The 23,358-nt window shown below is 43.1% G+C and overlaps 1 protein-coding gene across 4 annotated transcripts in view; it reads left to right on the forward strand.

Moving 5' to 3' along the window:
• LOC129812564 (brain-enriched guanylate kinase-associated protein-like) overlaps positions 1 to 20,531 on the forward strand; it is a 99,878-nt gene extending 79,347 nt beyond the window's left edge. For all 4 annotated transcript variants that reach the window (XM_055864224.1, XM_055864225.1, XM_055864226.1 and 1 more), the window contains 4 exons: positions 1,416 to 1,482; positions 11,112 to 11,219; positions 13,708 to 13,791; positions 16,557 to 20,531. In XM_055864224.1, coding sequence (XP_055720199.1) covers positions 1,416 to 1,482; positions 11,112 to 11,219; positions 13,708 to 13,791; positions 16,557 to 18,086 — 1,789 coding nt within the window. In that variant the 3' untranslated portion in view covers positions 18,087 to 20,531. The remainder of the gene's footprint in view (positions 1 to 1,415; positions 1,483 to 11,111; positions 11,220 to 13,707; positions 13,792 to 16,556) is intronic.
• Positions 20,532 to 23,358: the final 2,827 nt, after the last annotated feature.

Here is a 23,358-nt window from a genome sequence, read left to right on the forward strand (position 1 = left end):
GACCTGAATCCAATTGAGCACATCTGGGACAACATGTCTCGCTCCATCCACCAACGCCACGTTGCACCACAGACTGTCCAGGAGTTGGCAGATGCTTTAGTCCAGGTCTTGGAGGAGATCCCTCAGGAGACCATCCGCCACCTCATCAGGAGCATGCCCAGGCGTTGTAGGGAGGTCATACAGGCACGTGGAGGCCACATACACTACTGAGCCTCATTTTGACTTGTTTTAAGGACATTACATCAAAGTTGGATCAGCCTGTAGTGTGGTTTTCCACTTTAATTTTGAGTGTGACTCCAAATCCAGACCTCCATGGATTGATAAATTTGATTTCCATTGATCATTTTTGTGTGATTTTGTAGTCCGCACATTCAACTATGTAGAGAAAAAAGTATTTAATAAGAATATTTCATTCATTCAGATCTAGGATGGGTTATTTTAGTGTTCCCTTTCTTTTTTTGAGCAGTGTATATTGTCATGAACTATATTCATCAAAATACCTTATCTTACTGATAAAAAGTATATACTGTATGTTAGATATATGGAGAATGTTCCACAGATCAATAATCACTTGATTCATGAATTCCTAAATCTTCATCGGCATGTTTGTAAAGACACTAAAACAAGCATCGGCTCATTGAATAACACCTTTCTAAGTGGCTTCTAATTGGAGTTGTTTATTCTGTAACCCGTGTTACAATACCAAATGTTTTTTGGCCTACAATTTAACTTGACAGGAAACAAAGAAAAATATATTTAAAAAAATATAGAACGTGTTATGAGATCAATCATTGTTGAGCAGCCTGGAATATAAGCTCCAAATCCACTTCTAAAGCACCGTCTTCTTATATAACAAACATTTTTTACAATGAATCTCCAAATGCTTGTATCCAAACCCCCATGAGACCGGGGCCAGTGATAATAACATGCAGCAAGTACTGTGTGCTGAAAGAGATAGTAGCCTAATGCTGATAATGATTTAACTAATGGAAGGTGAAAGAACAGCTTATTTCATTAAGCCCACTACTGTTTTGGAAGCCGACCAGACAGTGTTTTGTGCTGGGAAACACACCTCGGCCAGCGCTGAAATGTTGCCTAAATCTTCAGCTCATTCATGAGTCATGCATAAGTCCTATGGGTTTGATTCTGCATTTTCCATCACCTTTTCTCTTGCTTTCATCACAAAATGTGTTTTTCCATGCTTCAAGTGTGAGGATTCACATCTAAAAAGTATTACTGTACAGTAAATCAGATATCCATTGAATGATCTTGAATATATCCATTGAATGATCAAATAACTGTTTTGGATTTTCATATTCATCATCTTGAATTAAAGTCAATGAATTATTGGTTTTGAAAGCATGTTCATACTCGAGACTATGTTTCATCAATGTGTACTCTTTCCTGTCCTGCAGGATCCAGAGCAGTTATGCAGCTCAACAGAGGATCAATCAAGACCTGGAGGAGAAGGTGCACAGGACAGTAAGCCACCTGATCAGCCGTCCACTCTGCTGACACCCACTCCAATACCACACAATGTTCTCACTTTTGACACGTCGATTGGTTCCGCCAGTTAAGCTCAATTAAGCAGAACGGAAGTAACGTCATCCTTCACATTTGACTCCACTGAGCTGAAGTGCAGTGAAATGACCTAAAAACAACTCTCTTGCTCCTGGCAGTTTGTTGCGAGACTCCAACAGCATTGTGTCTGCCTCTGACAGTCTATACTGGTGTCAACTCAGAAAGTCAGAAACAGCATCTCACCTCAGGTCTCCTGGACTCTTCCGAGACCTGCGAGAAGACCATTTGAATTGGCACCATTTCAACCTTAAATGGCATTCCGACCTTCATTACTCTGTGTTACAGTACATCACCTAGTGTGCCCATAAAGTCCTGTCCCTTAAGCACTTCTTCACTCCTAAGAGTCTCCACCTCTTCACAGTTGTGGCGCAGGGGCATTACCAAGATGTTGGTATTGACATTACAGGGATAGATTTGCTGTCTCCTAATGCTCCCTGTAAGTACCTCAGCTCTCACTTTGTTCTCATAAATAATGTAGGAGGTGGATGGAGGTTTGCTCTACGCTCCCCACCGGCCACTCCGGTGGTACCCTAAGGGGCCCCTGGTGAATACAGCATCTAAGGAATAAGCTCTATTTAAGGCAGCCTGGCATGCAGCTCTCTTTAAGGCAGCCTGGCATGCAGCTCCATGCGCCACACTCCAGTGAATTGAGAAATCATGTTTACTTCCCCTGCAACCATTCCAATTAGCTTTCGATTCCGTTTGATAAACACACAAGTCGATGTCTTGATATAGTTACACCTTCCGCCGTGCACCTTATGTTGCATTTACAATGGAGTTATTTCAATATTTCATATCCTTTGCGATAAAAAGGCTTTAGAATATGAATGTTGCTGACAAGGCTGACCTGTTGGTCAGGGTCTGGCGTCAGTGCATGAAAGGGAAAACCCCCAGCTCTGTTTCACTAAGCAACACATAGAGCATAGCGTCACACAAGTACGTATGCATGCACGCTCGCATCACACACACACCCTTGTCTCTCATGGAGAGACGACATAACATAAAATGGTAGTGTTATGTCTGTCGGAAGACTGCTGAATGCAACGACTAACGACCAACCGTAGTTCTGGTGCTTTGGTTTCCCGTCACTGGTTATTTTGACTTATTAGGATTGGGTGAAGATGGTCCTTAACGTGGGGGCGGGGATTTCAAGCAATGATTTCAAGCAGAACGTTATTGGAAGTGGTGGGACTTTGTCTGAGATCTTCCGTTTAGGGGGGCGGGGGTTTGAAACTTTGTTAGTCTCGTTAGTATATTTTCCTTATACATCTCCCACCAGAACCTTATCGAGCATCTGACACAATCTCACGCACACACACATGGCTCTGAGGTGCCTTGGCCCCTGTAATTGGAGCTTGGACAGATTGGATCTAGGAGTGAGTGAGTGTGTGTGTTTGTTTGAAGAAGTGTGCGACAGACTGCTAAGAGGCTTACCAGCTTTGTTTTGTAAAATACAGCCAATATAACATAGGCCAAGCAGTAAAAATGATAACAAGAACAGCTATCATGAAAATATTAAATGGGAATGAGAATGGGTATATTGATTATTCCATACGCCTCTTGAATTGAGGTGGAGCTGTCTCTCTTGGTGATCGGCTATGTGGTCTGTGGTTTGAGATCTTAGATGAGAACTCCAGTATAATTGATCCGAACATGCGTTCTCCCTTGGTGAGAGGCCCCGACGCACCTCTCTAAAAGCAATTACATGATCAGAGACGGAGCGCAATCCATGTCCAAAGTGATGGAACCTGCCGCAGAACCTTGTTAGAAAACTACTACAACCTCTTTGTCTGGGCGTATCTCTCCCAATCTCCCCCGACAAGAGAATCCCCTTTCCATTCGTTCCTCCTCCAGGCCCCAAAGACACTGTCATTACTGTTCAAGATGAGTCCATGGTCAGGCCTCGGGTCCATATTTAAGACGTACTGTATGACTATCCTGATTAAAATTGATTTTTAATCTCATCAAAACAAAAGTTTGAGTCAATGGCTGATTCTCCGTGGCCATTTTAATAGAATACGACTGTGTGAAATTAATTTATTTTCCCAACCACCTCTTCTTAGATGATTGCCTCAGGCAAGAGATTGTGGTGATAACACTGTTCATACAACATTGTCCCTAGATATGCCTATTTGTGGGCTACATGTTTTGTAGGCCTATTATATACATTGGTGCTGAGGTATAAGAAAATCAATAGCCTATCTATTACATGTCGTTTTATGACAAATTTTGAACATTGATCCAGGCAAAGTACTGTATATTATTTACACCAGTTCTACAGTATTTGTGTATTATTCGCTGTTTCTTCACCCATCGCTCTTTAACACGTCTGAGTAATCAGAATTGCATTGTCACAAAAGACAATAACCCAAAAAATGTATCCCGAATCATATTCTGTCACATGACTGGAATACAGTTGAAGTGTGTGATTTTTTGTTGTTGTTGAAGTGGTTGGCTTTTCAAAGGAATTAGCTTCCTTGGACCTTGGTGTAACTAATCACCATTCATGACAGGAAGTAGTACAGGATTGCTTCAGAAGCATGCCTCATTGTGATTGCCATTCCTTTTGATGTCTCGAAATGGCATTTTAAGGGCAAAATATTTCTTGAGCAGGAAATGGTCTTAGATAGACACTCGGTGACAAAGAGGTTCAATCACATCATGCAATTAAAAAGTTCTGGAGGAGAAACTACGGGGAAGGTCATTAGAAAAAAAACGACGAACCAAATGATGAAAACAACCAAGTAAGAGAACAGAGTGGGAGGATTTCCAAAAGGGTTTCTATTATTTTGCATGGGGACAAGAGTTGTTTCAGACCATGTTACCCAACTAGGGCCCAGAGTGTAACCTGGTCAGGTCACATGGTCAGTGAAAAAACACTTTTGTTTTAATTGAGTCCTCCCTGGACCCTGGCTGTGGTGACTCCAGTGTTGACAGAGATGTGGAGCTGTCTGCCTGGTCAGTGCTGAAAAGGCCAAAGGAAAGGGCGCTCTCCAGGGTGCTGAACTGGTGCTGCCCAGCCAGCAGCACACAACCATATTAAATATCATATTAACTGTACCTTAACTATGTCTAACACTTTTCTAGCTCTACGTAGAACAAAATAGTATTTCGTTAAAGACCATTTTGAACTGTATATGGGTTAGTAGAATACAAGGCCCGCAGAACAAATGTGTACTCTAATCACTACTTTAATTAGCCCATCAGAATAGAGTGGAAAGCTTAATGAAGCCTTGGTTCTATGAGGAAGGGTTAGCTTGCCTCCTCATGACACTAGTCAACAAGGTAATTAGTGGGGCTGAGGCCCCTGGAGTGGTTGTTGTTTTTGTTAGTGTTGTTGTTGTCCAAAGCCACCACGCACGATCTGGGGGCGAAATAGATCATGAATGATTCACATACAGTATGGCACCTGGAGGGTAATATTGCCCTTGTGATCAAGGAGATGTTTGTGTGTGTGTGTGTGCTTGCACACAAGCAGGGGTGTGTGTGCCTTTCAAGATCCCGGCTAAGCAGGCAACTCCTGGCTCTACTGGCACTACAGTGAGCGTCTAATTAGAGTTCTCATCAGGGTGTGCTGCCTTTCTGCCGTGCTCACCAGCGTGCCAGAAGAGCCTGTTTTCTGCTTCGTACATTTCTCAATGTGCTATTCGCAGTGCACTCATTAGTCAATGCTCTTCAATGAAAAGTGCAAATTACACCCAGGGGATAGGCATCACAGAACATACAGCTCACCAAATTGGGTTATTGTTGCCACCGTTCAGCTTTTTTTGTTTGTTTACCAAGCTTCTTCAAATCAAATTTATTTATGAAGCCCTTCTTACATCAGCTGATATCTCAAAGTGCTGTACAGAAACCCGGCCTAAAACCCCAAACAGCAAGCAATGCAGGTGTAGAAGCACGGTGGCTAGGAAAAACTCACTAGAAAAGGCCAGAACCTAGAAAGAAACCTAGTGGGGAACCAGGCTATGAGGGGTGGCCAGTCCTCTTCTGGCTGTGCCGGGTGGAGATTATAACAGAACATGGCAAAGATGTTCAAATGTTCATAGATGACCAGCAGGGTGAAATAATAATAATCACAGTGGTTGTCAAGGGTGCAACAGGTCAGCACCTCAGGAGTAAATGTCAGTTGGCTTTTCATAGATGATCATTCAGAGTATCTCTACTGCTCCTGCTGTCTCTAGAGAGTTGAAAACAGCAGGTCTGGGACAGGTAGCACGTCTGGTGAACAGGTCAGGGTTCCATAGCCGCAGGCAGAACAGTTGAAACTGGAGCAGCAGCACAGCCAGGTGGTGAGAGAGGTCCTGAGAGAGAGAGAGGCTCAGGTCCTGAGAGAGAGAGAGAGAGAGAGAGAGAGAGAGAGAGAGAGAGAGAGAGAGATAAAGAATTAGACAGAGCATACTTAAATTCACACAGGACACCGGATAAGACAGGAGAAATACTCCAGATATAACAGATTGACCCTATCCCCCCGACACATATAAATACTGGAGGCTGAGACAGGAGGGGTCGAGAGACACTGTGGCCCCATCCGACAATACCCCCGGACAGGGCCAAACAGGCAGGATATAACCCCACCCACTTTTCCAAAGCACAGCCCCCACACCACTAGAGGGATACCTTCAACCACCAACTTACAATTCTGAGACAAGGCCAAGTATAGCCCACAAAGATCCCCGCCATGGCAGAATCCAAGGGGGGGCGCCAACCCAGACAGGAAGATCACGTCAGTGACTCAACCCACTCAAGTGATGCACCCCTCTTAGGGACGTCATGGAAGAGCACCAGTAAGCCAGTGACTCAGCCCCTGTATTAGGGTTAGAGGCAGAGAATCCCAGTGGAGAGGGGAACCGGCCAGGCAGAGACAGCAAGGGCAGTTCGTTGCTCCAGAGCCTTTCCGTTCACCTTCACACTCCTGGGCCAGACTACACTCAATCATAGGACCTACTGAAGAGATGAGTCTTCAATAAAGACTTAAAGGTTGAGACCGAGTCTACGTCTCTCACATGGGTAGGCAGACCATTCCATAAAAATGGAGCTCTATAGGAGAAAGCCCTGCCTCCAGCTGTTTGCTTGGAAATTCTAGGGACAGTTAGGAGGCCTGCGTCTTGTGACCGTAGCGTACGTGTAGGTATGTACGACAGGACCAAATTGGAAAGATAGGTAGGAGCAAGCCCATGTAATGCTTTGTAGGTTAGCAGTAAAACCTTGGAATCAGCTCTTGCCTTAACAGGAAGCCAGTGTAGAGAGGCTAGCACTGGAGTAATATGATCAAATTTTGGGGTTCTTGTCAAGATTCTAGCAGCTAGTAACTGAAGTTTATTTTGTAATGCCGAGGTCCTTCACAGTTTTATTTGAGACGACTGTACAACCCATCAAGATTAATTGTCAGATTCAACAGAAGATCTCTTTGTTTCTTGGGACCTAGAACAAGCATCTCTGTTTTGTCCGACTTTAAAAGTAGAACATTTGCAGCCATCCACTTCCTTCTGTCTGAAACACAGGCTTCCAGCGAGGGCAATTTTGAGGCTTCACCATGTTTCATTGAAATGTACAGCTGTGTGTCATCCGCATAGCAGTGAAAGTTAACATTATGTTTCCGAATGACATCACCAATAGGTCAAATATATAGTGAAAATAATAGCGGTCCTAAAACGGAACCTTGAGGAACAAGGTTTACAGTTGATTTGTCAGAGGACAAACCATCCACAGAGACAAACTGATATCTTTCCGACAGATAAGGTCTAAACCAGGCCAGAACTTGTCCGTGTAGACCAATTTGGGTTTCAAATCTCTCCAAAAGAATATGGTAATTGATCGTATCAAAAGCAGCACTAAGGTCTAGGAGCACGAGGACAGATGCAGAGCCTCGGCCTGACGCCATTAAAAGGTAATTTACCTTCTTCATGCGTGCAGTCTGTGTTATGATGGGGTCTAAAACCAGACTGAAGCGTTTCGTATACATTGTTTGTCTTCAGGAAGGCAGTGAGTTGCTGCGCAACAGCTTCTTTTTTTTTTATTGAGAGGAATGGAAGATTCGATATAGGCCGATTTAATTTATACATTTTCTGGGTCAAGGTTTGGCTTTTTCAAGAGAGGCTTTATTACTGCCACTGTTAGTGAGTTTGGTACACATCCGGTGTATAGAGAAACGTTTATTGTGGTCTTGCTAGTTTTCTCAGCATTTGAACCCAACATGCATTACCCCTTATCCATTAGCCAGGCTTGTCATGGATTGATGGAAAAAAATCTCAAACAGCTATCAGACTTGACCTAGATAAAGACATGAATTAAAGCTCCTTCAAAAGATACTGTCTTTCACCCTAAGAATTGAAATGGGGCCAGAAGGGAAAAGGAGCTAAAGAAAACCTAAATGATTTAGTTGAAGCACATCAAACTTTAGATGAATTGGCTATCAAGTCACATATGGCCAGCCCTATCCTTTAGAGACTTGTAGGCATTTCAGATAATTGTACACCGATTGATCATTTAAAACTTTTGAGCAGGTAGTTATTTATTTCTTGAGAGGCTGATAACCTTTTTTTTTCAGGTTACAAATTGTATTTTTTTCTCAGAAGCCTGTAAATCTTGTATTTTTCTCTCCCCTTCCCCAACTCTAGTATACAGTAATTGCGTCTCGGGGGGGGAAAAGCTCAGTTTGTTGTCCTGTGAAGACAGCAGTTCAGTGGAGACAGACAGGAAGGGGGATATATAAAAAATAATAATAATAACACTGCAAAACACAATTTAGCTCCAAATTGAGGCGCTAAAGTGAGGGACAATATGATTTTTCAATATTCACATAAGCCCAGTAATATTCTGCAATCTATGATAAAAAAAAGTACTCTAACCTCTGTAAATTGCCTTGCTGCCCCATTGTGTGAGGCATTGGTACATCAAATGATCTAACTTTGGCTGGATGTGGATGAAAGTACAGTAGGCTACACTGTCGACTCTAAGGGGAACAAAAAAAGTACTCAAGTCAGTCACTGGATGGCCATGACTAGGTCTGTTGCGGTGACCATATTACCACCACAACGGCAGTCATGAGTCATGACTGCAGTAAAATTCTACTTGACCATTGATGGTAATCTCCTCTTATGCACTCTGGACATGCGTTACCCAACTTGCATTAGCAAAATAAATAAATTTTGCAAATGCAATCGAAAATCACATCAAACACTTCTCAAAACAGTGCGTGCTTTTAAAACTCCCCTCACTGTGATCGATCAATTTGAAGAATTGAAATGGAGAACATGGTCGTTGTAGATGTTTTCAAAGCCTTACAACAAAATGGACAGCGCTTTCTAAGGGGATGATTCATTCAAAACACGCATATGCATAGGCCTATATATAGTACGAGCCCAAGCCAGAAAAAAATCCTGAATTAAAATGATTGTGCGGTTATACAATACATAATGGTTATAAAATACATAGCCTACCACATATTACACACTGCAGCCTACAATTCTAGTGAATTGTATTTGATTTTGAATAGCCTAGTAATAGGGATTTTTTTTATAGTTTCATAATTAATAGGTTTACATCCACAGAATCTCACCACCTTGCGTTTCCATCTCCTCCCCTCTGTCCTTCATTCCTTTCTCCAGCACACAGAGAGAGGGGATCACTTTTACACTCAACATAGCCACTTCCAGTGGTGTAAAGAACTTAAGTAAAAAATACTTTAAAGTACTATTTACGTAGTTTGAGGTATCTGTACTTTATATTTTTGAGAACTTTTAAAATAACGTACTTTTTACTCCATACATTTTCCCTGACACCCAAAAGTACTTGTTACATTTTGAATGCTTAGCAGGACAGGAAATTGGCCCAATTCACGCGGTCATCCCTACTGCCTCTGATCTGGGGGACTCACTAAACACACATGCTTTGTTTGTAAATGATGCCAGAGTGTTGGAGTATGACCCTAGCTACCCATAAATAAATATAAACAAGAAAATGGTGCAGCCTGGTTTGCTTAATATAAGGAACTTGAAATGATTCATACTTTTGATACTTAAGTATTTTTAAAACCAAATACTTTTAGACTTTTATTCAAGTAGTATTTTACTGAGTGACTCACTTTTACTTGAGTCATTTTCTTGACTCATGTATGACAATTGGGTACTTTTTCCACTTCATATGCGCACTCTCACTCTCTCCAGACCGGGAAAAACAGCCTTTCTATTTTATTCAGCTAAGTTCAATTATATTCTTCTTACTATAAAAGCATATAGTATAAAATGAACAGCACGGGACTTATAAACATATCTTGTCTGCTAAATGAACAAGCCTACAGCCTATGGCACATAGCCAGATAACGTACAGTAAGACAAGTCATATTGTTCTTCATATCATGTTTCTTTAAAACTTGCCTAAAATAAATAAATGGATTTATTGTTGTGGTGTATATTTAATTGATTTATTATACTTTTTTTAATTTTAAGTAGATGTTCTAAAGGTGCTTATATGCGTGGAGGCCATTACTAACTCTCAACCCCAACAATTGTAATTAAATAAAACCTCAAACTGTACTGCCAAGATGGAATATGACCATGTCAGTCATCATATGCAAATCTATAATATCCTGCACTCTTTTAATCTATGGGCAACCTCTAGACGATTTCTAATATTCGGATGTTAAATCATCCCTCGGCTGAATGTCAATCCAAACAGGTTGCAGATTAGATGCGGGTGTTCAGCTAACCCAAGAAACAGTTGAAGTGAGTCATTCAAATTCAAGCTAAATGTAATGGCTACAACTCACATTTTTACAATTTCCACCTTCCCTGGAGTGGACACGCTCAATACCTTTCTGGCAACGTTACAAACCCATTCCACGTTAGGAAGGGCTAGTTTTGTGAGAGGGGGTTTTGGGATGTGGAAATCTCTGAAAGAAAGCCGGGGACAAGGCGTTAGCAGCTTTGGAGACTCATGTCAGTCTCTTATGTAGGAGGCCTATAGCAAGACTCACCTTCCCCCAGAGTGAAATATGATTATAATGTGCCTGAATGAGACCTCCAAAGCAACATGCCAGAGCAGATGAGACAATTACAGAATGGATTTGAATATCAATGCCAACCGGTTGCTTAAACTGACCTCTAATTGACTTCTATTAAACTGCTCCCCCACCCCGTATTTCAAAACAATCGTGACCCTTGTGCGGTGGAGACTCAATGATGCATCCTTTGTCACATCCTTTCACACAACAGGGGATTAACAATTATTGAGTGAGGGGGAAAGGATCTTGTTGGCATGCATTGTTTGAGGCTAACTCTCATAAAATACTAATGTGTCAAAAAATTGCTTTAATAACCGCTTTCATTTCTCAGGACTGTGATTGATGCTTTCTCGCCCTGGCAGAGTAATTGATTTTATATGGGCACTGGCCAGTGAAATCTTATTTGAATTAAGACCTGCCACTGGCGTAGAGAGCAGGAACACGGACTGACTGGCTGCTCTCCTCCTCTTCTCCCTCTCCTTTCTCTTCCTGGTCTTTCAATTCCTCCTCTCTCTCTTCCCTCCTTTAGTCCCAGCACCATGAGGACGAGAAAAGAGCGCTGAGTCGGGAGATCATCGTCCTCAACAATCACCTCCTGGAGGCCAAGATCACCATTGAAAAGCTCAGAGAGGACAACGTGAGTATACTGTATAGCCAGTCATTGTGCATCAGTGAATCGCCGAAACAGCATAAATGGCCAGTTAGACGTCCAATGCCTGGTGGTGGCCTAGTTGTTGATCAATCTCTCACACTGCTTGTGGAGGAATTTTGGCCCACTCTTTCATGCAGAACTGCCTCAACTCATTTATGGATAACATGGGTCCCATTGTGCCTGGCGAAAACCTAAACACTGCATTCCACAGTAAGAACCTTCTACCCAACGGTCAAGCATGGTGGTGGTAATCCCAGACCTAATCCCAATTGAGATGATGTGGCAGGACATGAAACGAGCAGTTCATGCTTGAAAACCCACACATGTTGCTGAGTTAAAGCTGTTCGGCATGGAGGAGTGGGCCAAAATTCCTCCACAGCGACGTGAGAGACTGATCAACAACTACAGGGAGCATTTGGTTGGAGTCATTGCAGCTAAAAGGTGACAACCAGGGTGCAATTACTTTTTCACACATGGGCAATAGGGTGTTGCATAACTTTGTTTATGAAATTTGAAAGGCGGCAAATACTTTTTTACAGCATAAAGTATATGCTCTTTCCTTGACATAGACTGACTAGGTGAATTCAGGTGAAAGCTATGATATCTTATTGATGTGACTTGTTAAATCCACTTCAAATCAGTGTAGCTGAATGGAAGGAGACCAGGTTAAAATAACGATTTTTAAGCCTTGAGACAATTGAGACATGAATTGTGTGTGTGTGCCATTCAGAGGGTGAATGGGCAAGATAAGTGCCTTTGAACAGGGTATGGTAGTAGGTGCCAGGTGCACTGGTTTGAGTGTGTCAAGAACTGCAATGCTGCTGGGTTTTTCACACTCAACATTTTCTTGTGCGTATCAAGAATGGTCTACCACCCAAAGGACTTCCAGCCAACTTGACACAACTGTGGAAAGCATTGGAGTCAACATGGGCCAGCATCCCTGTGGAGTCAACGTGGGCCAGCATCCCTGTGGAGTCAACATGGGCCAGCATCCCTGTGGAACGCACCTTGTAGAGTTCATGCCCCGACAAATTGAAGCTGTTCTGAGGGCAAAAGGGGGTGCAAGTCAATATTAGGAAGGTGTTCCTACTGTTTTGTACTCTGTGTACAGTAGTTACTCCTAAATCAATAGGGGATTTGAGACTGTACGCAGGTTTAAAGCTCGAGTCTGGATTTAGCCCTGGGGACCTACTGTTTCAATCTACGGTCTTGGTCTCGTTGATGTGAATGCCCAAGCATCTGTCGAGCTTCGCTCTCTACCTAGCTCTCTGCAGGACTGCTGTGCTAGCGAGACACATATGAGCCATTGGGCATGATGAGATTCCCTTGAATCCAGGGAGGCTGATTGGGGTCAGAATTGGGTCTTACAGGAGAACTTTATCTGTTAGGAGGAGAAGGCAGACATCTTGTCTTAATTGGAGATGGCGGAATGTCTCGAATGTGAGGAAAGACCAAATAAGCCATTAGGTTGACTCAGGCTGCATTTGCAGATGTGGAAGGAAGAGTTGGGTGTAATGGTACATGTGTCTTTTGTCACCTATTTGTTTTGTGGTAGCTACTTCTGTTAGCAACAGCTTTCACAGCTAGCCATTTTCCTCTGGTTGCAGCCAAAAGCTATTCTCTCAGTTAGCATGGAACTTCTTCACACCAGAGTGCTGAGAGAAAACAACATGGCTGACATTGAGACATTAATGACTGGACGGGACAGGTCTTTGTGCTGCCTTCAAACTACCACCGTCCCAATTGTTCTGTATGTGAGAGAAAAAAAATGCACACTGTTAACTAGAAGGAGAATTGAAGCTGTCAAAGAAATGCCTTTGATGTTTATGAGAGGGCTGTCAGATTTTGCTGTGTCACAGAGGAGTTTCAGTGGAAAAGCGAGAGCATGGATACAGACTGACAGAGAGGAAGCTTACTAGCCTAGCCTCTAGATCAGAGGAGAAGAGCCCATTTCAGAAGCCCCGTAATAAAATTAAACAGTGAAGAGCTTTATTGCAATTGAAAAAAGTTCCTCAGAGTTAATACGATTTTGCGGATCATTAATGCCATTGTCAGCGCCACAGGGGCCTGATGAGAAAAACAAGCACTATTTTCTGGGTGGATGGATTTGTTCCGTGGCCGATGATGCGTTTGTTACTTCGATTGGGTTCTCCCAAAGTGTTAGACCCTCAGAGCTTTAAATCGAAGTAAACTTTTGGGGTTGTCACAAGAGGGTTGAGTGGGAAAACAGCTTCAGGATGTAGCAATCAATCTGGAATATTTTTTTCGGAGGCATTCTTTTTGGTTTGTCAAGCATTGGTAGGTTAACAACGCCACATGCTGAAATGACTGTTTGGTCCCAATACTATGTCATTACATGTAGTAACCTATTTGAAACAAATGTTGGTCAGTTACTCCCATTACAATTTATACAGTTCTTAGTCTGCATGGCATCCCAACCTATGACTCAGTGTTAATCTTTCCCATTTCCCAGGACCTTTACAGGAAGGACTGTAACCTGGCAGCACAGCTCCTCCAGTGCTCCAAGTCACACCACAGAGCCCACAAGCTATCCGAGGTGAGTTCTGCTCTGCTCTCCACTCACACTAACAAGTAGCCCCACGTATTATTTCCCCCTGTTGACTTCACCGTGCAAACCGTCTAAGACAACATCTAGTCCACTCGAAGGGGGAGTAGGAAGTGAGGTATGAGAGAGAAATCACAGTTCCTCGTAAAAAAATTCCTCAAAGACGTGGGACTATCTTTTAAAATGTAAGGTCATGCATCTATGGATGACGTAGTAGCACAGCTACGGTATGAAATTGACAGAGTTATTTAGGTACTGTAGGATATCAGCATCCACAGCTGTTGACTCATTCGGCTCGCCATAATCGTACTCCGGTGAAATAACAGTGATTGGCTTTTGAAAAGCACATTCCTCCTTTCGAGTCGACAAAGTGACCAATTCCAGAGCATTGACGAATCCATCAAAAATGCAGCGATGAATATAGCGGAGTGCGATCAAAGGGATGCTGTATGACTTTCATTGGGACTTAACTCTGCTACCAGCCAGAGAAATGTATCGTGTACAGAGGAGCCCCTCGGGAAAGCTGCTGAAAGCGGCGTGTTGGAGTTACGCTTTAACCCTGCAGTCTCATCTACTTTTCCACTCAATTCTCAAATGGGGAAAGCAGGCTGCTAAAAATAGCTCCATACTTCAAACACTGGTATTTTTCAGCTGGGTGTCTATTTTCAACCAAAAAAGCAAGTGGCTATTTTTGATTTTTGATTCTCAGCTGGAGACCTTGAGCACTGGTCTAATTTAAATCGAAGCTGCTCCCAGTGATTTTTTATTACTGGCCTTCACACAATACCCCATAATATCAGAGTGGAATTGTTTTTCGAAAAGTTGACAAATGAATAAAAATGAAAAGCTGAAATGTGTTGAGTCAATAAGTATTCAACCCCTCTGTTATGGCAAGCCTAAACGTTCAGGAGTAAACATGTGCTCAACAAGACACATAATACATTGATGGACACAATAATAGTGTTGAACATCATTTTTTTATTGACTACCTCATCTCTGTAACCCACACATCTGTAAGGTCCCTCAGTCGAGCATTTAATGTCAAACACAGCTCAACCACAAAGACCAGGGAGGTTATCCAAAAAGGGCACATATTTGTAGATGGCCCAAAAAATAAGCAGACAACGAATATCCCTTTGAGCATGGTGAAGTTATTAATTACACTTTGGATGGTGTATCAATACACCCAGTCACTACAAAGATACAGGTGTCCTTCCTAACTCAGTTGCTTGAGAGGAAGGAAACCGCGCAGGGATTTCACTGAGGCCAATGGTGACTTTAAAACCGTTAGAGTTTAATGGCTGTGATAGGAGAAATCTGAAAATGGATCAACAACATTGTAGATACGCCACAATACTAACCTAAATGACAGAGTGAAAAGAAGGAGCCTGTACTGAATGAAAATATTTCATAACATGCATCCTGTTTGCAATTAGACTCTAAAGTAATATTGCAAAAAATGTGGCAAAGCAATTAACTCTGTCCTGAATACAAAGTGTTATGTTTGGGGCAAATCTAACACATTACTGAATACCACTCTCCAGATTTTTGAGGATAGTGGTGGTTGCATCATGTTATGGGTATGATGGTAATTGTTTAAAAATATTACGGAATGGATCTAAGCACAGGCAAATCCTAGAGGAAAATCTGGTTCAGTCTGCTTTCCACCAAACACTGGGAGATTAATTCATCTTCCAGCAGGGCAATAACCTAAACACAAGGCCAAATCTACACTGGAGTTGCTTACCAAGAAGACAGTTAATGTTCCTGAGTGGCCAAGTTACATTTTCAACTTAAATCTACAGCAAGAATTGATTGGCTGTCTAGCAATGATGAACAACCAATTGGACAGAGCTTGAACATTTCAAAGAATAGTGGGCAAATGTCACACAATCCAGATGTGGAAAGCCCAGAAAGAGACACAGCAGTAATCTCTGCCAAAGGTGCTTCTACCAAGTATTGACTCGGGGGTGTGAATACTTATGTAAAGTCGATATTTTTGGATTTCATTTTCAATAAATGTGCAAACCCTTGGTGTGGTGTATTATGTGTTGATGGGTGAGAACAATTTTTTTTTTTTAACCATTTTTGAATTCAGACTGTGACAACAAAATGTGGAATAAGTCAAGGGGCATGAACACTTTGAAGGCATTGTACAAGTGAGGATGGATGAACGTGTGTGTCTTGATGTACCTCTCTGTCCATGCTGATGTATCCTACAACTTAGCGATTGTAAACTGAGAAATGAGGAAAAAGAAAGGCCAAAGCACAGCAATGGAGAGGTTGTGGTCAGCAAAAGTTCTGACAAGTTCATTAGAGAGGGTAGTGGAAGTCCCAACGGGTGTCCGAGCTGGTCTGAGTAAACACACAATAAGAAATTACTTCTCTAAACTCAAACTCCAGATTGGAGTCTAGGGAACAGCATTGACAAAAACAGCTGTGTGGATGTAGCAAGCATTCGATAATGGTGTGGTTGTGAATATGTATGGGGAGATTTGATAGTGGTTGTCAGCATTGTATGAATCTATATGGAGTCTATTTTTAGGAATGCTTTGTTGTAGAGAAAGTTATGCTGGTAAAAGTTATGCTGGCTCTTTGTTAGAGAAGTAGTAGTCCTCCTTCGTTATTTATTGCTGTAATTTCTAAATCCATCTCTTAAATTCACTCCCATTTCTTCCTTTATGTTGTTTGGCTATCCAGCTTTCTTTCCTTCCTATCTTAGAAGTTCTCCTCACCCTCCCGCTCTCTCTTTCCAGCTGCCCATTGACTTCCAGGAGCGGGTGAGCTCCCACATAGAGAAGCACGGATGCGGCGTCACAATGGCGCTGTGCCACTCATCCTACTCCGATGCTGTGCCCACCGCCGTCATCGCCAAGGTGCTCGAGAAGCCCGAGCCGGGCAGCAGCTGCCCAGTCACCCGCTCAACCAGCCCTCAGCCATTGGTGGATGAGGGCCATGACCATGACTTCGTGACCAATAGTGTGGGCGGTGAAATCCTTCAGCGCCGTACCGCCTATCTGTACTGCAGCGACACGGCCCTCTACTGCCCTGAGCGCTGGCAGGAGCGCAGGCAGAGCGTAGAGGTCCACGGCCTCCCCAAGGGTCTCTTCCTCCAGGCCCAGAACTCCAACCCTCAGGAGGTGGCCTTCCATTCAGGTAACTTCTCCCAACACAGGGCCCCCTCCTTCCACGGAGAGTTTACGGTGGGCTCCTTGCCGGCCTCTAGCTCCTACTCCAGCTTCAGCCAAGCTTCGGAGGAGGAGAGGGGAGGGGAAGGCTGCGGTGGCGGCCTCAGCAGCACCATGTCCTCCTCCCACCAGGCACTCTACATGGACTGGCGGGATGGGGGGTACGGTGAGCGCAAGAGCACCTCTTCTTATGAGAAGGACAGCCCTCCCAGCCACAGCCTCTTCCCCATGTCCCACAGCTTCCAGCACATGATGATGCCGCCTTCCCCCAACCCCGCGAAAGGCGGTGGCGGCTCTTCGCCAGCATACGTGCACACGCCGTCCTGCGGCTACAGTGAGCCGTACCACTCGCCTCACCTAGCATCGTCGCACACCGTGGGCTCGGCCCAGGGTGGAGGAGGACCCCAGGCGGTGGAGCGCTCTGACAGCCAGGCCAGCATAGGTGTCCCCACCGAAGAAGAACTATCTGGAAGCTGGAGGCAGCTGAGTGTAGAGGACATCAACTCGTACTCCTACAACTGCAATCCGGGCCGCATGTCTCCCTACAGCTTTTCCGAGCAGCACTTCACCATAGGCCCAGCCAAGCTCAAACTGGGGCCGCTCTACAGCAGCTTCCAGGAGGGGGACGACAACATCTCTCTCCACAGCCATGTGCTGGACCAGTGCTTGGCCGCTGCCGTCGGTGGTGGCGGACTCTCACCCAGTCCCAAACACCCCAGCATGGGCCTGCGGGGCAAGCCCCAGCCCCTTTACAGAGCCAAGGAGGACAGCCAGGACTCAGAGTGCAGCCAGTTCTTCTCTGGAAGCTTGAAGGACAAGGAGAGCGGGGCGGCTGGAGCGGCACGGGGGACCATGAACAAGGAACATGTGGATGTGAGCCCCAACAGCTTGGCCGAGTCCTTGCACCACCAAAGCTCCCTGGAAGCTTCCGGTCTGCAGCAGCAACACTACCAGAGGGAGAGAGTGAGGCCCAGCTTGATCCTAGCTGTTCCCAGGAAGAGTTCTCAACACCACCAAAAATGTGGAAGCACAGGATCAGGACTTAACAGGAAGGACAGTCTTACCAAGGCCCAGCTGTACGGCACCCTCCTGAACTGAACAGCTCGGTAACACTTTAGACTTGACAGGTATAATGCATTACGATGCGGTTATAATTCATTGTAAGACTTGTCATAAGCACATGTGACCCCTTATAAAAAGTCTTAATATTATCTCAATGACCAAATAATAGCAATTTTGAGCAAGTTGAAAATATGCTTCATAAAAAGGACATAACATATTGTAACCCTTGTAATAAGAAATAAAAGCTCACGCGCGTGCTTATAACAAGTAATACAATTATACCGGTCAGCTTGAAGTAGTGTTACCAACAGCTCTTCCATTTATGCATGATTATGGACATCTCCATGTTTCCTGTGGCAAACACACAGTTGGTGAGGATTTGAGATTCATTTGTAATCCGGTGAAGGCAAGTTTCAAGCCGTCAGATGCTACACAGCTGTTGTTTTTTCGCTGTTTATGTCATGATACGGTGTAGTTATCAGAGAGACTAGACACCAGATTTCCTACAGTATATCGTCCCTTATTCTCCGAGACAGCTTTGAGCTTGCTGAATGGCTATTTTGGAAAAGGCTCACAAGACGAATTATCCCTTAACAATGACGACAGTATTGAGGCAGTAACTATTGTACTAAATACATAAGCTATTAGCATTTGAAGTATGTCAGTAACACAACATAATTTAGTACAAGCATAATGTGTACCATTTCGGCAGACAGACTTATGCTGTGAGAGCTGAGCGCTCCATTACAAGTTCCCATCAAACCCCCGCTATTGAGGATCTCATTACCATGACATACCACCAACTAAAGGCTACCTAAACTCATCAGCAAAAAAAAAGAAACGTCCTCTCACTGTCAACTGTGTTAATATTCAGCAAACTTAACATGTGTAAATATTTGTATGAACATAACACGATTCAACAACTGAGACATAAACTGAACAAATTCCACAGACATGTGATTAACAGAAATGGAATAATGTGTCCCTGAACTAAGGGGGAGTCAAAATCAAAAGTAACAGTCAGTATCTGGTGTGGCAACCAGCTGCATTAAGTACTGCAGTGCATCTCCTCCTCATGCGCTGCACCAGATTTGCCAGTTCTTGCTGTGAGATGTTACCCTTACAACAGGCCTACAAGCCCTCAGTCCAGCCGCTCTCAGCCTATTGCGGACAGTCTGAGCACTGGAGGGATTGTGCGTTCCTGGTGTAACTCGGGCAGTTGTTGCTGCCATCCTGTACCTGTCCCGCAGGTGTGATGTTCGGATGTAGCAATCCTGTGCAGGTGTTGTTACACGTGGTCTGCCACTGCGAGGACGATCAGCTGTCTGTCCTGTCTCCCTGTAGCACTGTCTTAGGCGTTTCACAGTACGGACATTGCAATTTATTGCCCTGGCCACATCTGCAGTCCTCATGCCTCCTTGCAGCATGCCTAAGGCACGTTCACGCAGATGAGCAGGGACCCCGGGCATCTTTCTTTTGGTGTTTTTCAGAGTCAGTAGAAAGGCATCTTTAGTGTCCTAAGTGTTCATAACTCTGACCTTAATTGCCTACCGTCTGTAAGCATCTTAACAACCGTTCCACAGGTGGATGTTCATTAATTGTTTATGGTTCATTGAACAAGCATGGGAAACCGTGTTTAAACCCTTTACAATGAAGATCTGTGAAGTTATTTGGAATTTTACAAATTATCTTTGAAAGACAGGATCCTGAAAAGGGGACGTTTCTTTATATGCTGAGTTTATGTATGCTGCTGTCTCGAAAGCTGTTAACTTCTAAGGCCTCATTTTCTCATGTACAAACTGCATGTTATGCATATATAGTGCATTTGAAATGTGTTCAGACCCCTTGACTTTTTCCACATTTTGTTACGTTACAGCCTTATTGTAAAATGGATTCAATTGTTTTCCCCCCTCATCTACACACAATACCCCATGATGACAAAGCAAAAACTGGTTTTTAGAAATGTTTGCAAAAGTATAAAAACATTTAAATTGAAATATTACATTTATATAAGTATTCAGACCCTTTACTCAGTACTTTGCTGAAGCACTTTGGACAGCGATAACAGCCTGACCAAGGCCCTTCTCCCACGATTGCTCAGTTTGGCCGGGAGTCCAGCTCTAGGAAGAGTTTTGGTGGTTCCAAATATCTTCCGATTAAGAATGATGGAAGTCACTGTGTTCTTGGGGACTTTCGATGCTGCAGACATTTTTTGGTACCCTTCCCCAGATTTGTGCCTCGGCACAATCCTGCTTCGGAGCTCTAAGGACAATTCCTTCGACCTCGTGGCCTGGTTTTTGCTCTGACATGCAGTTTCAACTGTGGGACCTTATATAGACAGGTGTGTGCCTTTCCATACTATGTCCAATCAATTTAATTTACCACAGGTGAACGCCAATCAAGTTGTAGAAACATCAAGGATGGTCAATGGAAACAGGATGCACCTGAGCTCAGTTTCGAGTCTCATAGCAAAGGATCTGAAAAGGTGTATAAATAAGGTATCGGTTTTTGATTTTTAATAAATTTGCACCCTAAGAAAAGTTGTTTTTGCTTTGTGTAGATTGATGAGGAAAAACAATAATTTAATCCATTTTAGAATAAGGCTGTAATGTAACAAAATGTGGAAAAAGGGAAGGGGTCTGAATACTTTACGAATGCACTGTATGAAAAGTGTTAAACCTTTTAACCCTAGAGTGATTTCTTCTAGGCAGCAACTCATGGTTAGCACCTGAACATTGGGGAGAGACTACAGAAATCATTGTTAAATGTCTCTTATCCAATTTACATGCATATTGATACTTAGGAGGAAGACGTCTGAAAAATAAATTTGTCATGCACTGGAATTCGATGAATCAAAAGGCAGATTTAAAAAGAATAGACTATTAAATAACAATTTTATAGACATACTATACATTGTAATACAATCGTAAGAAGTTGGTGGAGCAGTATGGGGTATTTTCCTTCCAATAATACTGAAAATAAGGAATATATATGTACAATATTATTTCTAGGAAAATATCCCCACAGAACAGACATTGACAACGCTTTTGATAAAAAGTGAGATACTGATAAAGGATTTAAAAAGTTGCACAGCAGGGTGTGAAATATTCCATGTACCTGGGCTATTTTACTCTGTCTAAATATTACATGTAGGAATTTGGCCCGAGCACCTAATGTCTCAACTAAGCAGTTTTGATTGTCCAAATTGGAAAAGAGCATGAATTCAATGCTGTTACATGAATACCCAACCACTAGCTAGTACATTTTGCCTTAATTCTGTTCAGTAGCAAGTCTTCTCCTTTTCTACACTTCTGACAGTGGTGTGTGTATATGTTGTTAATGTTAATTAATATACCAGCAAGGTTTCCTACTCTAGAATCTTGAACATTGTTGGCATCAGCCGCATTGATCTCTAACCAAAACAAAGCATTTCTTTCTCTGACAAGTCCTTTCACTGTGGCGTTTTTTATTTTTTATTAACTTTCCCCAAAACTTTAAGACCAGGACACGTTGTTCATGCCCTGGTCTCAGGATATCATCTGGGGGAGGTGGACACCTGCAAAATGCTGCTAAAGCCAGGGACAGAGAGCGCACAGAGGCAGTTGCGCCCCTCTGTGCACTGGCATCACTGTACCTCTTCCACCAGGCGGCCATTTTGGTACTTTCTGTCCATTTTTTGCAGACCTGATGGTTTCCCTAAATCTAAACTACAGAAGAGGCCCAGATTCTGATCCCCATAGATGGTCTTTTTTATTGTGGATGTAATAAGAAAATATAAATATATATATAATCGTTAGCATTTATATTTTTATCCTGGTTATGTTGTTCTTTACTTTGACCCCTGAATAAAATGTCCTCCTGTCCTGTTCTACCTCAGACTATGTACGACAAATAACTTTTCAAGGACCAACAGTCCAGCTGGCTGTTTGATGCATGTTTCTATATTTTTGCTGTATGTTTATTAACTTATTAATAAAAGGAGATTTCTGCATTATGATGCATTAACATGACACTTCACAATTATTTGGCAGCCATGTCAAATCAATCCAAATGTTATTGGTCACACACACATATTTACCAGATGTTATTGCAGGTTTAGCGAAATGCTTGTGTTCCTAGCTCCAACATTGCAGTAGTATCTAACAATTCACAATAGACACATCAAAAATAACTGAATTAAGAAATATATAAATATTAGGACGAGCAATGTCAGAGTGGCAATGACTAAAATACAGTATATACAAATATGAGATGAGTAAAGCAGTATGTAAACATTAATAATGGAACACTAGTCACTTTAATAAAGTGGCCAGTGATACGATGTCTATAGGGCAGCAGCCTCTAAGGTGCAGAGTTGAGTAGCCGGTTAGTGATGGCTATTTAACAGTCGGATGGCCTTGTCTCTCGGTCCCAGCTTTGATGCACCTGTACTGACCTCAATGATAGCGGGATGAACATGCCGTGGCTCAGGAAGTTGATGTCGTTGATCTTTTTGGCCTTCCTGTGGCTGTAGGTGTCCTGGAGGGCGGGCGGTGCAGTTGCTGTACCAAGCGGTGATACAGCCCGTCAGGATGCTCTCAATTGTGCATCTGTAAAAAGTGTGAGGGTCTTAGGGGCCAAGCCCAATTTGTTCAGCCTCCTGAGGTTGAAGAGGCGCTGTTGTGACTTCACCACACTGTCTGTGGGGGTGGATCATTTCAGTTTGTCAGTGATGTGTACGCAGAGGAACTTGAAGCTTGTGAATAGGGGCGATGTGAATAAGGGCGTGCTCACTCGGCTATTTCCTGAAGTCCACGATCAGCTCCTTTGTTGACGTTTAGGAAGGTTATTTTCTTGCCAACACTCCGCCAGGGCCCTCACCTCCTCGCTGTAAGCCGTCTCGTCATTGTTAGCGCCACCTTAACATTACATGGGCAATATAATGTCTAGAAGTCAATAAAACTCGTTTTTCAACCACTCCACAAAGGTCTTGTTAACAAACTATAGTTTTGGCAAGTCGGTAAAGACATCCACTTTATGCATGACAGAATTTTTCCAACAATTGTTTACAGACAGATTATTTCACTGTATCACAATTCCAGTGGGTAAGAGGTTTACATACACTAAGTTGACTGTGCCTTTAAACAGCTTAGAAAATTCCAGAAAATTATGTCATGGCTTTAGAAGCTTCTGATTGACTCAAATGATGTCAATTAGCCTAACTCAGTGCAAATCCATCCCAGAACAACAGCAAAGGACCTTGTGAAGATGCTGGAGGAAACAGGTACAAAAGTATCTATATCCACAGTAAAACAAGTCCTATATCGAC

The sequence above is a fragment of the Salvelinus fontinalis genome, chromosome 16 (genome assembly GCF_029448725.1).
Source record: "Salvelinus fontinalis isolate EN_2023a chromosome 16, ASM2944872v1, whole genome shotgun sequence".
Taxonomy (NCBI): Eukaryota; Metazoa; Chordata; class Actinopteri; order Salmoniformes; family Salmonidae; genus Salvelinus; species Salvelinus fontinalis.